The sequence below is a fragment of the Macrosteles quadrilineatus genome, unplaced genomic scaffold, assembly GCF_028750875.1.
Source record: "Macrosteles quadrilineatus isolate MER2022 unplaced genomic scaffold, UCM_ALF_1.0 Scaffold_1__1_contigs__length_201487025, whole genome shotgun sequence".
NCBI classification, from domain to species: domain Eukaryota; kingdom Metazoa; phylum Arthropoda; class Insecta; order Hemiptera; family Cicadellidae; genus Macrosteles; species Macrosteles quadrilineatus.
In genome coordinates, this window is record NW_026542594.1 from 79,394,986 (window position 1) to 79,411,885 (window position 16,900).

At 38.1% G+C, this 16,900-nt stretch overlaps 1 protein-coding gene across 3 annotated transcripts in view; it reads left to right on the forward strand.

Annotated features, from left to right (window-relative positions):
• The window catches only part of LOC128983652 (metastasis-associated protein MTA3), a 206,468-nt gene that overhangs the window by 97,530 nt on the left and 92,038 nt on the right, over window positions 1-16,900 (forward strand). For all 3 annotated transcript variants that reach the window (XM_054403025.1, XM_054403026.1, XM_054403027.1), the window contains exons 6-7: window positions 8,766-8,883; window positions 9,180-9,282. In XM_054403025.1, the coding sequence (XP_054259000.1) occupies window positions 8,766-8,883; window positions 9,180-9,282 (221 nt within the window). The remainder of the gene's footprint in view (window positions 1-8,765; window positions 8,884-9,179; window positions 9,283-16,900) is intronic.

The following is a 16,900-nucleotide window of genomic DNA, read 5'->3' on the forward strand; positions in this document are numbered from 1 at the left end:
AACTTAACGCGTTGAAACGTTTGCAAGCGGGCGAAAGTGCAAAAAAGATAGCGAGTGAGATTGGAGTGGGGACTAGTACAGTGAGTGACTGGAAAAAATCCCTAGAAAAAATAGAAAAATTGTGTTCTGACCAGGCATCAAGTTCAGGAATAAAAAAGTGCAAAATGATGAAAACAGCCGTGAATGACAAAGTGAACGAAGCGTTATTTTTGTGGTTTACACAATGTAGATCAAAAGGACTGCCCGTGTCTGGACCCATTTTGTAGGAAAAGGCTCTCCAATTTAATAAGGAAATCGGAAGTGATCCCAATTTCAAAGCCAGTGAGGGGTGGTTGGAAAAGTGGAAGAATCGATATGGGGTCAGAAAGCTTCATATAAGTTCATAAAAGTTGTCAGCAAATGAAAACGCTGTGGGAGAGTTTAAAATGTTTTTACACAAGCTGCTTGACGAGGAAGGAATCAGCGGGGACCAGTTATACAACTGTGACGAAAGTGGTCTGAACTTTAAAATGCTACCTAGCTGCACTCTCGCTTCCAAGGAAGAAAATAGCGCTCCAGGTTATAAGAAGAAAAAGGAGAGGGTTACAATAATGGCCTGCAGCAACGTCACAGGAAACAATAAGCTCAAACTTTGCATGATTGGAAAATCAAATAAACCAAGAGCGTTTAAAAACTTCAAAGATCAGTCGACATTACCGGTGTGGTACAGAGGACAAAAAAGCGCTTGGATGAATTCTGCGATCTTCAGAGAGTGGTTTAACAATCAGTTCGTTCCGTCTGTTGAAAAGTTTGCTGAAAAAAACAATTTGCCAAAGAAGGCTATTTTATTGCTTGGCAACGCCCCTTCACACCCGTCTGCAGATGAACTAACAAGTGGAGAAATAAAGTGCGTGTTTTTGCCGCCGAACATTACCTCTTTGTGCCAGCCAATGGATCAGGGGGTCCTTGAAACACTTAAACTAATTAACTTGGATTAATTTTATTTTACTCTGTATACAGCCCTGCATTTTCGTTCATTACAGTAGTCCTATTGGTCTTTTTCTTAGTTTCATTTCATTTCTTCCACTGTACTGTACTGTATTACGTAATATTTTTTGAGTTTTGATGTTGTATTAAAGTGTTTTTCTTGGTTTCATTTCATTTCTTCCACTGTACTGTACTGTATTACGTAATATTTTTTGAGTTTTGATGTTGTATTAAAGTGTTATTATAACCAAAATACCGTTGTTTTATTTAATAAACAAACGTTTCCGTATTTAAGGCTTACTAAAATTGAGTACCGTAGTTGTTGTACAGTATTAATCTGTTTTCTCAGTTAAAAAAATGTTTCTTTCATATCCAGATTTTTTGTTATCCGGATCGGCCGGCACCACATTAGTCCGGATATGAGAGGGTTTACTGTATTAATATTGTTGGTTAACATATTACTGTATTACATAGAAGCCCATTAATTTACGACGATGCTTTTGTTACGATTAATAACGAGTCCCTACAACAGTTTTATTGTTATTTAATGTATTATTCAACAACTTTTGCCGCCGATTGTAGTAAATAGTATCAAAAAACAATCCAAGATTAGTCCTTGGGAATTATTTTTCCGAGTTTTTATGCATCTCTTCCCGATGATGTGCGTGCTGACACCAGACGAGACAGGCAAGAAGCAACAACGCCAGAACGACTCCCCGCGCATACTACGACCACTCCCGCCGTTATCACCGCAAATACTGCTGAAACGTTAGTGATATGTTTTAACATTGTTTATTTGCAGCTGACTTTTAAGTTGTTATTATTATTGTTTTTGTTTTCTAGCTTTGACTCATGAATAAGTTCAGTTCTATTTTATTAAACTAACTTACCTATCAATTGATGCATTTACTTCAAACATAAAACTGGCGACGAGGATGATTTTATGGAAAACTTAAGAGTGCAAGATAGTTTATTCAATTCCACAGTCTAATTCATTATAATGTCTGAAGATACATTACCAGCAACTCTTAATAATCCTATGTTGGTAAGTCAACCTAGATGTGAAAAATTTAACCCTAATTCATACGACATTGATGTTTGGAATATTAAATTCAAGGCAAATTTATGTTTGGACAATATTACAAATGATGATATTAAAAGATGTTTATTCATTGACTGCCTGGATAGTACAGTTCTTAAAACATTGGTAACTACTAGAGAACCCGTGCGGCTCAATGAGCCGCATAGTATGAAACATAACGCCGAGGAAAACGTTATGCTTAAATTTGAGTAATTCTAGTTACATATTAGAGTTGTTTAAACACCTCTTAGAACACACTTGTTAGAAAACTAATTTTAAATATCTCTTTTTGTGTCGTCAAGGTTCACCTACATTATTTCTGCTCTCAGTTTTAACTGATAACTTCTAATGAATGCTTAACGATCTGCTTCAATTCGAGCTAACATGTTGCAACAAAGTTTTTCCAGCATTGAGAATTTAAGAAAACTGTTGCCTAGACATCCCCCTAATCAAACGAATTTTCTCCGTAGAGAATCCTGAAAATTGGAATGATATGAACCATTTAATGTGCTCCATTTTGTACCCACAAACTCTGATAATCTGCTTTGAATAGGCTAAAGCAGCAACACCATTGATAGTTTGTTAACGTATTTTAACGTGTTGTGTGTTAGTCACAGTATATGACCCGCATCAGAACGTTCTCTCTTAATAGGCTACCTGTCCCAAAGTTTTGAAAGTATGGATTCATTTGTCGAAATAGGTTGGATAACTCTTGTAGCTATAAGATTTGGATAGCAATTTTCATTTTCTCTTTTTGAACAGCGTATATTATTTGCCTCTCCTGAATCATAAAAATAAACTTGACTGTAACTACTCGATCGTTGAATACATAAATACTAATTCCTTAACTTATGTCTAATATTACCACTAAAATTCAGTCAAAAAACTTTGTATAAGTTTGTCCGAGGAACTGGCAACATAACCTAGAAGTAAACAATCCATTTGTGTTTTTCCTCAATAAAGTAGAGCGAGTAATACAAAAGTTTACAATAAAAACATAAGGTCTACCAAGATTTGGTATAATCTTACTAATTGAACTTATCATAGTCAAGGCATTATTATTGTTTGTACTAAATTTTTTGAGATCTGTCAGTGTCAGAAGTAAACATTTCTTTCGTGCATTCATTTGATCTGATATTAGGCAAGTTTATTTTACCATTGTGACAACACTATGTGCTTCGTATATTTTTTCACTTCCAAAGTAAGTTGCATAGCAGAACTGGCAAATATTATTCATCTCACCAAGTGAATGTGTATATGGATGTGTATCTGTTAGACCAGGCCTCTCTTTCTCTATTCTCCTAATACGCATAAGATACCTTATTGTCTCCTCCTCCCGTTTTCAATATTTCTTCTGTGAACTTCAGGCATTTTCCGTTCTTCCAACAAAACTGATTAACTGTTTAACTTGGTCTTAACCTACTGAATATGAAAACATCAATATTTACTCCCAAAAAGCTAATGAGTTTCTTTTTATAAACAGCTGTTTTTTGTTTTTAAATTTGTTCTGTGTATTTCTTATGGGGAAAACCCGACCTTTTAGAGGGTCTCGCGCCCTTAAGAGTAGACATTTTAAAGTTCTAAAACCTTATTGCAAAACTACATATTGAGAAGAATCTTTTGACACCTTAAACGTTGAAATTGGTCCACAAATAAGGGAGGAGTTGCGTTAACAAAATACGGCTTCACGTATTATATATATAGATTTGCAAGCCAAAAGATATTTGTGAATTAACTTTATGAACTTTTGGTAAAGCATTTCAAGCCAGTAAAGTTAGTTGTGATTTCCCTGGTGACTTTTATCAAGATGCTCTCATTACATCTTTCATAATGGGCATAAATGAAGATTCTATTAGAGCCAATTTACTTCAGAAAGATTACACAGATTTCAATACTGTACTTGAATTCGCTAGAACATTAAGTTAAGTTTTTACCACTTCAGCAAAGAAAAATCTGATTTCATTTTCCGATTATGAGAGCAATGGAGAGGTTCTAATTACAAATTCAAACTATTTATGCTATTCTTGTGGTGGTAACCATTTTAGGAAACAATGTAGATTTAGAAATGCAATATGTAATAATTGTGATACAAAAGGTCACTTGGCAGAAGTTTGCAAAATTAAAAGTAGAACGGATTTTCAAAACAAAACAATTGGTGGACATGGAAAATGAACGTACAACCGCCAAGTAAATTTCACTGAAAATGAAAAAGGAAGAGATTCTAGAACCGTTATCGACTCTAACATACTTGATTGTTCACCTAAGTTGACAAATGAAGCTATTTTTTCTCTTGGTCTTCAGTGTCATAATGTGAGTGTATTTTCTCCAATTTGGGTTTCTATCTGTATCAATAGTATTTTAATTAATATGCAACTAGATACAGGAAGTTGTGTTTCTGTTATATGTCGACAAACTTGGAAAGATTGGGAAAATTTCCTTTGTTACATTCAAATACAAAAATGACATCTTATAGTGGTCATTGCATAAACTTGATTGGTGAACAAACAGTTAAAGTGGCATTCAGGAAAACTAAAAGAGAGCTAAAGCTGTACGTTGCTGAAGGTGGCTTTCAGGATCTTTTAGGTAGAGACTGGATCGAGGAGCTTAAAATCAACGAATTGCCACTTAATTCATTACAAAGTGATTCTTTATGGGTTTCCAAGGAAGTTGATGACATTTCAAGGTCAGGGTTTCAAAGTTCACTTCCAAGAATTAGCTTGAGTAAACTAATTGATTATAATAAGGACCTCTTTTGTAACAAAAACGGCCATTGTACAAAATTCACGGCACACTTAATTTTAAAGGAAGACGCTTCTCCTATTTACAAGAAGGCAAGGCCAGTTCCATTTGCAATAAAGGACAAAGTGTGCGAGGAAATCGACAGGCTTGTAGAAGCTGATCTGATAGAACCAATTGACTATTCTGATTGGGCTGCACCTTGTGTAGTTGTCAAAAAACCTTCTGGTCAAATAAGAATTTGTGCAGATTTTTGTGCAGATTTTTCAACAGGATTAAATCAGGCTTTAAAGATTCAGAAGTTTCCTCTAACTACACCTGAGGAAATATTTACTAAATTGAATGGAGGAGAAAAATTCTCAGTCATAGATTTATGTGATACCTACTTGTCAATACCAGTTGATAGAGATTCGCAAGACTTACTAGTGATTAATACCATTAAAGGACTTTACAGATACAAGCAACTTTGTTTTGGAATCGCATCCGCTCCAGCTATATTTTCTCAAGTTATGTACAACATGTTGAATGGGTTGCGAGGCGTAGCAAACTATCTTGATGATATAATTGTTACAGGGCACAATGATGAAGAACACTACAAAAATCTAGAGAGTACTTTCAATAAAATTAAAGAGTTTGGATTCCAATTGAACAAAGACAAATGCAAGTTTATGGAAGAAACAGTGACATATCTTGGGTTTGTAATAACTAAAAATGGCTTACAAGTTTCGGATTCTAAAGTTCAAGGCATTGTCGATATGCCACAACCATCACATGTCAAAGAATTTGAGGCATTTTTAGGGATTATTACATACTACTCCAAATTCATACCAGAATTTTCTAAAGTTTGTTATCCTTTAAATCAACTGCGGAAGAAAGGAGTAGATTGGTTGTGGACTGACCAATGTAAACGCAGTTTCAACAAATTAAAAGCCTTGTTAATGAATGCACCTATACTAACACATTACAAGCCAGAGTTACCCATCATTCTTGCTGCAGATGCATCAGCTGTAGGAATCGGTGCTGCAATTTTTCATAGATTTCCTGACAACTCTGAAAAGCCTATTGCATATGCTTCGAAAACATTGACTTCCACTGAAGCGAACTATTCTCAAATAGAAAGAGAAGGGCTGGCCATCATTTTTGCGATAAAGAAGTTTCGCCCATATCTACTGGGGAAACATTTCATTTTACAGACCCTTGCTTACAATCTTTGGATCTAAGAAAGGGGTACCTACCACAACTGCCAATAGACTTCAGCGTTGGGCACTAATACTGTCTAACTATACGTATGACATTGAATACATATCTACAAAAAAATTTTGGTAAAGTCGATGGTTTGAGTAGATTACCGTCATTTCAACCTAATTCTTTTGATTCCAATGATGAGGGACACCATACAATAGTAGTGACAATTCAAACAGAAGTGCAGTCCGAGATTCCTATTACTTGTACTGAAATCGCTGAGGAGTCGGTTAGGACCCTGTTTTGAAGAAGGTGATGCACTATGTAAAAGTTGGTTGGCCTAATAAAGTGTCCAGATGAGAACTTGAAGCCTTATTTTTCTAAGAAAGATGCACTGACTCTACATAATAACTGTCTTCTGTGGGGAATAAGAACTGTTATTCCACCTAAATACCAAACTTACATCATGAACTACTTGCATGAATCTCACAATGGCATGGTCAGAATGAAGTCAGAGGCTCGGGGTCATGTGTGGTGGCCAGGTATGGATGCTCTAATTGAACAGACGTGTCACCGTTGCCGTGAATGTAACTTGTTTGCTAAAAATTTACCAAGTAAAACACATCTAGTCAACTGGCCTAAAGAAAGTGAACCTCGGAGTCAAATTCATTTAGATTTTGCTGGACCATTTTACGGACAAATGTTTCTCTTAGTAGTTGACGCTTTCTCAAAATGGCCAGAAATAGTACCTATGTCCTCTATTACAACAGAAAAGACAGTAGAAGCGCTCAAGAATTTGTTGTGTAAATATGGAATACCTAGAACAATCGTCTCAGACAACGGAACTTCATTTACTTCGCAAGGTTTTAAAGATTTCTGCCTGCGCAATAATATCAAACATATTACGACTCCAGTAGCTCACCCAAGTGCTTATGGACAAGTGGAGAAAAATGTAGATACCTTTAAAAGAGCTCTGAACAAATTACAGTACAATAAAGAGCCTAGCTTGTTCACAGACAACTTGAGAACATTTTTATTTCGCTATCGAGCTACACCTCACACTGCAACTGGACAAACACCTGCATTTTTGTTCATGGGTCTTAATCTGCGAACTAAATTAGATTTTATCAAACCTTCACAAGAGATAAACTCAAGAGATAAACCTTCTGAAGTGCTGCGATATAATAAAAGCAGAGGCTTTTCCATTGGGAGTAAAGTGTACATTCGTACTTTTGTTGAATGGAAAGTAAAATGGAAAATAGGAACCATACTTAGACAGTTAGGTAGGAACACATGGTTGATTGATTCTAATGGACACTTTAAAAGACATACAAGTCAAATTCGGAAATGCTACCAAGACAATGAATCGGAAGAGGAAGACGACCCCTGCATTAAACGATTACCACAGCTACTGTCTTCTTCAGATTTCCAAGTACAAAATCCAGAAAACTATGGATCACCAGCTGTATTTCCTAACCCTAGAGCAATCCCTGTAGTAGCTTCACAACATCCGAATGTCCCTCCTCAGCTACAATCTAGAAAACCCACTGCAGAAGCTTTACCCCACCCGAATGTACCTTCTCAGCTGCGAAGATCAACAAGGACCTTCAGGCCACAGAGGAGGTTATTTGAAGAAGCCTAAACTTGGTGGAAAGAAGTGATATGTTTTAACATTGTTTATTTGCTGCTGACTTTTAAGTTGTTATTAATATTGTTTTAGTTTTCTAGCTTTGACTCATGAATAAGTTCAGTTCTATTCTATTAAACTAATTTACCTATCAATTTATGCATTTACTTCAAACATAAAAGTTAGCGTACGTCCAAGACGATCGTTGGCTGGTGCCTAATCACCTTTGCGATGAGATGTAGAGTGTTAGGGAGATAGTGGGATTATCACCCAACGCTGATACTGAGAGCTTAAAACGAGTTCTGGCTTTTATGGTGCAAACCTTTAAGCCACCAGCCGCGTCGTACGCACAGATGAACCCCGATAATTTCTTTTTTATGGTTTAACCGACCCTAACAAAACGACGTACGCGAATTCGGCAAACAGCGGTGCTGCTACAACAAATTTTAGGCAGACCTACGGATATTCAGACCCGAACTGGAGTGCAGTCCGTTCAGGTCCGTCCTTCGGCGACGTTAGACGTCCTGATACCCAACAAATTTGCGGCTTGGCAGGTAAATGCAACATACGCTTCGATGGTTGGAAGGGTCCGGTGTCAATTCTAGAACGCTTAGAAGAGTTAACAGAGCTGTATTCCTTAGCTCAGGACCAGATCTTCAAGGTTTTTCTGATATTACTGACCGGTAACGCGTTGTTATGGTAATGGAATAATCGCGAAACGTTTTATGATTTACGAGATTTTCGTGTTCACTTCGAGGCACAGTTTTTACCAAAGGGTTACCGTCAAAACTTAGACGACGAAATTTAAAAACGATTTACTGCTGCAGTGATGTAGAAATGCAATGTGCTGTAGCAATGAGTTATATCTGAGAGCACTCTGTAACAACAATAACTGCTTAGACCATAGGTAAATTCTGTTCAAATTTTAAATTTGGCTTTTTTATGTAGTGTCAGATCTTAATATGTTTGAGAATTGGATAGGTACTCTCACATGCAATAATCTACAAAGTGATACCTACTTCCCTGTAATAATAAGCAACAATTTTCTCATGAAAATGAGAAAAATTCAATCTCAATGATCATGTTAGCTAAATATAGTTTCCAAATCAACAATATTAGTTTATGTGGAGATTGTATTGAGATAAATTACTACATTGGACATCATTTGTTTAGGATACCTTCTTCTACTGTCTAGTATTTGACCCGACGCAAAAAACATTGCTAGCGGACAAAGGAGAGATCAGAGTTGGTTCGAGATACCAATCTGACATCCCGCCCATGTTGAGAGAAGGTTAGTATATTTCAGTAGTATTTCTTTTATTGTTAAAGTTGTGTTCTGAAATAAGTAGAGTTTTTGTAGTAGTTGCACATACAAATTGGTGACCTTTCATGGCAACACGATAACTTCTCAGTGTCAGTGTTTAATGGTTATAACAAGTAAAATTATCATACAACATAGTTGAATTGTACAGGAGGAACTATCTGAAGTGTGCTTTGTGAGACATACACCAAAAGTTTAACAAGTTAACAAAATGTTAATTTTTAATTCACATTGGTAATTACAATTGTGTAAAACATTTGTTTCAGATGAAGCAGACCTCAGACAAGAAGAAGACTTAGAAACACTAGTCTGGACACCCTCACATCATTTAACAGATAGACAAATAGACCAATTTTTAGTTATTTCAAGGTAACTCTCTTTGGAAATTGTATTTCATGTGTTAAAAACATGTGCTCAGTAAGTGATATGCAATCCTACTAATATTATAAACAAGAAATTTTGGATGTATGTTTGTGACAAGTAAACGCGAAAAATACTGGTTAGATTGGGCTGAAATTCGGTGTGATGATAGCTCACATTCCCGATTAACATATACATTTTCATCTCAAAAGTCCTTTCAGGCTCCACCCCAGTGGCTCTGGAGTTTCCCATGTTAACCTTATAAGTACCTTACCTTACCTATTAGGCCACTCAAACCTCAGAAGGTTTTTGGCCTCGCCAACCATGCCTCGCCATCTCTCTCTGTCTTGCATCCATTGAGCCTCTGCCCCCAATCTTCTCAAGTCCTTTTCCACTTGATCCTTCCAGCGAAGTCGTGGTCGTCCCAAGGGCCGCTTTCCTCTTGGTAGTCCTTCATTTATCGCTTTAACTGCTGCATTTTGTTCTCTTGCAATATGGCCTGCCCACCTGAGTCTTTTGCTTTTGATTTGGGCTATTATGTCCAGGTCTCTGTATTGCTCTCGAATCTCTTTATTAGTGAGTATTCTCCATATTCCATCTTCATATATGGGACCATAGATGCACCTTAAAATTTTGTTTTCAAACACCATCAGCTTTTTAGCGAATTTCCCTATAGGGAAGTAGCTATTACCGTAGGTGGCACGGTAAAACCTAGGCCCGGGACCGATTTACTTTTTCATTTTGATGTCCCCAGAGACCAAAAACACTATTCGTTCAAATTTTTATATATGTATATATATATAATTTGTATATATATAAATATTATTTTCTTGCATTTTTAGGGCTACTAATATAATAAAAATCAAAAACATATTTAACAAAGTACCCTTTTAGTAATTATTTTATTTTTCATGACGACATGTATCGGAGACTAAGTCCTTTATCAAGTCATTTTTACTAGAGATGGGCCGATACAAAAAATTGTCGATACCGATACCGATACCGATACCACCAAAGTACTCTCGATACCTATTGATACCAATACTTCCGATACCTATCTTTTTTGCACAGTTTCTTCCACTAATAATATTATAAACTGTTATATCATAAAATAAAAAAAAAACACAATATGTATGTGTATCAAACTTATATTTTGGTGTTAAACGTTTATTATTAATTGCAAAAAACAATTGCAAAAATATGGAACTAAGTGTTTATTTTAAAATAGGCCTACTGTAAATGTTTGAATTTGACTAAGGCATGAGATTTGATAAAGTTTCCTCTAATTTATAAATAGGCTTATAGAAACAGTTATAATTATATCTTCAAAATTTGTTTAACTATGAAAAAGTCACCAAGTCTAGCTGAAAACACATTCATAAATGAGGATATTTTTGAAATACAGAATAACTAATCAAACAACCTTTTTATTTTTAACATTTTTATTTCTTAACGTTTCTTCCTTGAAAATGTCAACAGTTTTTCACTTATTTTTAATAAAGATTATCACTTCTAATTTCTCAAAATAAATCTACGTGTGAGCTACGAAGAGCAGACAAGAGACATACGTCACTGGGTCACTGCCACAAAAACTATTCTCTACTGTGAATGAATGAACTGAGTGTTTATTTAGTGTGAAGCCCCGCCCACCGTCTAACGGGACATGGGGGAGGAAAAGAGAAAGTTGCTCTAAAGCCTGGTTCACATGCCCTCCCTTACCCTCCGCAGTCGGCGTCAGTCGCTTGCAGATTTCCATTACACAAACGTTTCTGAGTGTTAATTATTTTAAAACACTGTAAATGTTTGAATTTGACTATGATGAGATCTAGTAAAGTTTCCTCTAATTTATAAATAGGCTTAGGCCTACAAGTATTAATCTAAATCATTTGGCAGTTTTTGTATTTATTTTTAAAAGCAATTGCAGTTGTACTTTTAAAAGACTACATACATCTTGGCCTATGAATACTTTTTGTAAGGAGAGTCTTTTCTCTATAGTGAGTAAAAACTATCTATCGTGGTCAAGGAATGACTGTGTTAAAACAGCACACTGTCAATTTTTACAAAAGCATTTTGACTGAAACCTGGTATTTTTTAAAGAGATTGTAGAATAAGTCGACGTCTGTGGAGAAAAGTATGGCAATAGATAGGTTTCACTTTTAGCCTACAATAAAGATTATAATTTGGGACTAGAATCTCCAAAATAGTGCTTTTATAAAACATGCCATAGTTTTATTTAGTAACAAAAGTGTTTGACTATGTTCTCGATAGGGATGGTCAAGTCTCGAAATTTCGGGAAATTTTCAATCTCGTTACACGAGACGAGATTACTTTTTGGCCGAGATTTTTATCGAGACGAGAATAAAAAAATAAAAAAAATTAAAAACGCCTGCAGAAAGTCAATGCAATACCCGCAATACAGGAGCGTGTTGTAGTTGCGTTTCCTTTTCGAAGGCGTTCTTATTTAATTAATTCTTTTAATGTAAATATTACTTTAATTCTTTTAATGTAAATATTACTTTCATTATTTTAATAATATTACTTTAATAACATTTGAGAAGTTTTGTTAAGTGTAAGCAGTGTGAGGAATGTTTTATTACTATAAAAAAGTCAAGACAAGTAACTATTTTATAAAAATTAATATTGCTTTTATTTTATTTTAGGATAAGTTGAACTCTATCCTAACTGATATCACCATGTTTCCTAATCGTAGGCATTTTTAATAAGTTAGGCGTGATTAATAAAAAAATGTTATGCTGATGTTATTTAATGAAAGATTGTAAATATTCTTGCCTATTATCATTATTTTAGTATTTAAACAGTCATCTAACAATGTTACAAAATCAGGTAAAAATTTCGAACGTGCATTTCCCGTTGTGTATGAGAAGAGAAATCTCGTCTCGATCTCGTCTCGAAATTTTATGAGAAATAAAAAATCTCGTCTCGTCTCGTCTCGAACTAAAAATCCAATCTCGTCCATCCCTAGTTCTCGATGATACCAAGAGTATAAGTTCGGCAGAGTGGATTCACTGTGAACCGGTCTGCCTGGCCCTTATGCACGACGCCACTATAACTTCCGTGTAGGGGTGTCAAAAATGGATCGGAACAATCGATGTTTTGAACCTGTCTGTAACTAACCTAGTTTTTTTATACTTTAATACTCATTATGCATAAACGAACACGTACTACATATTGAATCTCGAATCACGATAAGATATCGATACCCTTCCCACCCACAATAAGCACATAAAACAATGTCTAAGCAATCGTAATTTGCTCCATTGAAACACGAAAGTCGATTGGCTGACATGGTAGTGCATTGTCGCCTCCTGACCAATGAGAACTGTTGTTACATACTTTTATTGTCAACATTCACCATTCGTTATAACATTACAAAATCTACATGGACTAAGGCTTATGATATTTTTCAATAAATGCATTGTGTCATAGTAGCACTTAAAACTTCACTAAACTCTTTAATCAGGTAGATAGTACAGATAAATATGGACCTACTTTTTGGCGCAATATAAAGCAAGCCTAACCATACGACGATGACGATGTTAAAGTTTAATGGTTGAATATAATTTTTCTAATGATGCGTATAATGCAGGGATGAAACTAAACATTTCGACGTGTTTGGGTTATTTATTTTGTACTAAAAATAAAAATAATACATCTAAATGTCTGACTTATTGATACAGACATTGTTTAGTATAATTAATTTCGTGTTGGCAGGACGTTCGCGCGCCGGTTGTCTCATGAGTTGAGTCTGACAGACATCTTGAAATTTAGATTGTGTTGTGCAATGAGCTGAAGCTAAACAATATCACCGGCACCGTCGCTGTTTTGAACTAGATAGTTTCTAAGTTGGCTATGAAAATTGTTAACCGTGATTACAAAACTAATACTGTAGCTATAAAGTTAATAAATGTTAAAATAAAATATTTATCCTGTCGGGTGTCGGTGTCATTGGAATCGACTTTTGACAATCGAGTCTTGGTACCGAACCGATACCAATGTCCAAGTGGTAACTAATGGATGGTGGTATCGATGACGATAATCTACCCATCCCTTTTTAGAATCGAATTGAAATTTCAATGCATCGCACTCGCTGCACACCACTACCTATCACTATCACCCAGTGTCAGCTGTCGCTGTTAGTGGAATGGATGACGCAAGCGACGTCTAGGTTGCCGATTATTATTAGGCCTAGTACGTCAATATTGAAAGGGGTTGAGGGATTAAATAAAACTCAAACATTTTCCTTTCTTATTATTTACTTGTCAAATATCAACAAAATCGGCTTAACCTCTACTACTCGCGAGTATATTTAACTAAGTAGGCAAACAGCTAGGATTCGTAACGGCAACGTCAATTTACCCGCTCGGCGCTCTGACGTAGCATTCAGTGGTTCAGTGCAAAACAGGCAAGTACAGTAGACCCCCTCTTAACCGACCTCGTATTAACCGATAATCGGATTATCCGCCTTCGATCGTAAAATAATACAGTTTGTTTTAACCGACCTTGCTTTGAGAGCAGCTCGTTTTAACCGCCGCTTTCTAGGAATCTCGGCATTTCCGCTCCCACGCTGGGCGATGAGAGCCGAACCATACGCTTATCTCCACAGGATATGACTAAGAATAAGTTATTTTGTGTTGCTCACAAAAAATATAGCACAGCCTATTGTCAGTTTGTCATCATCGTTCGTAGCTCGAGCGCATCTGATCTGTTTGTTGTCTGTGCGGCAAATGTATAACTTAATAAAGTGTGTTACGGAGCTGGTGATGGGGTTTTGACTTTGATATTTAAACGAAATTACGAGATAAACGAAATCTACGACGACTTCGACTCCCCTTACCAACTTCAGCATAAAAAGAAAAAAAATATCTTAAACGTAGGGGTTCTGACGGGGTCGGAATGGTCTCGAAGAAGGGGTGCCTGTAGAAGTCGTCGTTTAGTCGTAATCGTTCGTATCGTATCAACCAACGGGAGGGATATCACCATCACCAGCTCCGTCGGGGCGTGAGTCGGAGTTCGTTGCGTTGTTCGATACTCTTCGGTTTCGAAGAATCTACGTCGTGTCGGGCGTCGTCCACGAGGCACGTCGGCCACCTCCGATGTGAGGTGACTCACCGCGACATGGCCCGATTGGCCGTCGTTCGTCGCGGTAGCCTCGATGCGTCGTCTTTCCGGTCTCGGCGAATTCGTTCGTTGGGACGTTCACGAGGCACGTCGGCCACCTCCGATGTGAGGTGACTCACCGTGGCCAGGCCCGTGTGGCCCACGTTTGCCACGGGTTGCCTCGGGAAAGCATCCACTTCGACAGATTGCGTTACAGGATTTCTGGGATACCTCTGTTTGACAGGGGTTGCAATTGCCCTGAGCCACTGCGTCTGCTCAGTCAACGCCGACTACCCCTAATCGTCGTCAAAAAGCGGTATCTGGCGTTCCAGAAATTCTGCATATTTCGTGTTTGTTTTTTGTGTAATTTTGATTTCGTGGTTGATGTTTGTTGACCAGAAAGGGCGGGGAGACATCGTCGTTGTGAAGGTTTCGTACTGCGGTGTGTACTCTGACGAGAGCGAGGTCAGCAGTACACCGAATGCCGAGTACCACCTCCACACTTAGGCCAGGGACGTGGATATCCCGTGAATAAGGTTGGTCAGCGATTTCGTCGTCTACTCGGTATCGATCCGAAACACACGCTCCGTTGGCCATTCGTTGGTTGACGTCAGTCTGTTCGGGTACGACGCCGCACGTCCGAAGGTGACGTGCGATCTCCAATCAGACTGACTGACGAGCCGGTATCGACGAGGGCGCTGAACGTCTCACCTGAGATGACCGCGTCGACGAAGGGTCGGTCATCTCTGGGGCGCGTTCGCGGCTGACGGTTCCCGTGAATTGCGTTATGAAATGGAGCAAACGGCTCCACTCGGAGGTCGTACGGCGTCGGGTAAATCATTGCGTCTATCGAACGTTATGTGGTGATCGTGTTCCGTCGTTGGACCGAAAAACGTGATGCGCGACGGAATATCTTGCCTGCGCGATGGGATGTTGGCTGGCAGCTTTACCAACACTTTGAGGGTTCGTTGAACAGGTGAAGAACGTTCGGTGGGAGTCCGAGTATCTCTCGCGCGCTGGCCGTCTCCTTTTGCGTGGAAGGAGGTTCCAGCAACTGCGGTCGAATTCAGATATCATGGGCCGCATAAGCGGTAGTCCACGACATCGTAGTCACCGTCGGGTTCATCGGCTGACCGATGCTTCCCAACGGGTTTCTCAAAGACTCGCAAAAGCGTTTGCGAAGCTCGGCGACGCTACTCCCAGTTCCCAGCTGATACTTCGTCGTCTCAGCTATTACCGTCCGCTCAAAGTGTGGATCTAACCGACGCGCGGGTCGTCTATCGGCGATCTCGCTAAGCTCTCCATCATCGAAGACATTTTTTCGGGAATTTCATCGTGGTTGTTATCGTAACGTGGCTAATCGATAACGTATCGGGTCGAGTAATGGTCGTCGTAGTAGTCGAAGTCGTCGTATATTTCGTTCATCTCGTCATTTCGTTTAAATGTTCGAGTCAAAACCGTGTTTTCGAGTCCCTGTTCGGGCGCCAGAGATGTGACGCAAAATTCTACAAAACGACAGTACAAGGACGTGAGACCGAGGAAGCTCAGTCCCTGTTCGGGCGCCGGAGATGTGACGCAAAATTCTAGGGGGGGAATAAACTAGTATTCACCAAGTCAGGCTAGGCCTACCCCTAGAACCGGCCACACTCGAATTTCTTCCCCGGAGTGCTCAGAAGGAGCCGAGAAAAATCCAGGGGGTCGATACGAAGTTGTCACGGCTTTGACTGATCAATTTATTAAAATTTAATCGAAGGCTCAGAGCTCTAGAAGCGCTCAGGAAATCCTGCAGACGCTCAGTTGGAGTTATATCATCCCAGCCTTCGTTAACGTGTTTTGGTAAATTTTGCCTAACTTTTAGTATGACTCTGTAGGGCTGACAAGTATCCAATCTTAAGCCAATGTGATTTATACTCGTAATGAACTTTAAACTAATTAGTTGAAGACGTTGGTAATTGATCTAATATCGAATAAAAGGCAAAACAATTCCTACAGAGTCGTCGGGGCCTAATTAATATAATTGGACGGAGAATTTATCGTGATGTTGTTTAAAATAGATTTAATATTAATTTACGTAGCTGATTGTTCAAATCAGCCTGCTCCCAAGACTTGATTCTTTCACCCGCCAAAGACGGGGTTTAGAACTTAGACGACAAGTCTCGGGGTATTAAAACGGTGAAAACGAGATATAATTTGGACGTGATAATTATTTGTTAAGCGAACGGAGAAATCGTAATTTCGAAACTAGTTGATTAAAATAAAATAAACGATCGCCACCGCTAGTCACTGGCAGGCAGGAACTGGCGGGTCAAGACTCAAGTTACGATATTAAATTTAGATAATTAGAATCGGGACCTTAATAAAGCGAATATGAATAATAGATTAAGAATGGCGTGAAATGAAAATAACGTAAAACGTGAAAAGGTCCTAACTAAGTATTCTAGCTAACCTTCGTAACAAAATCGTACAGTCGTGTCGATTATCGTGCGAGCGTAGGTGTAACGACGAAGTT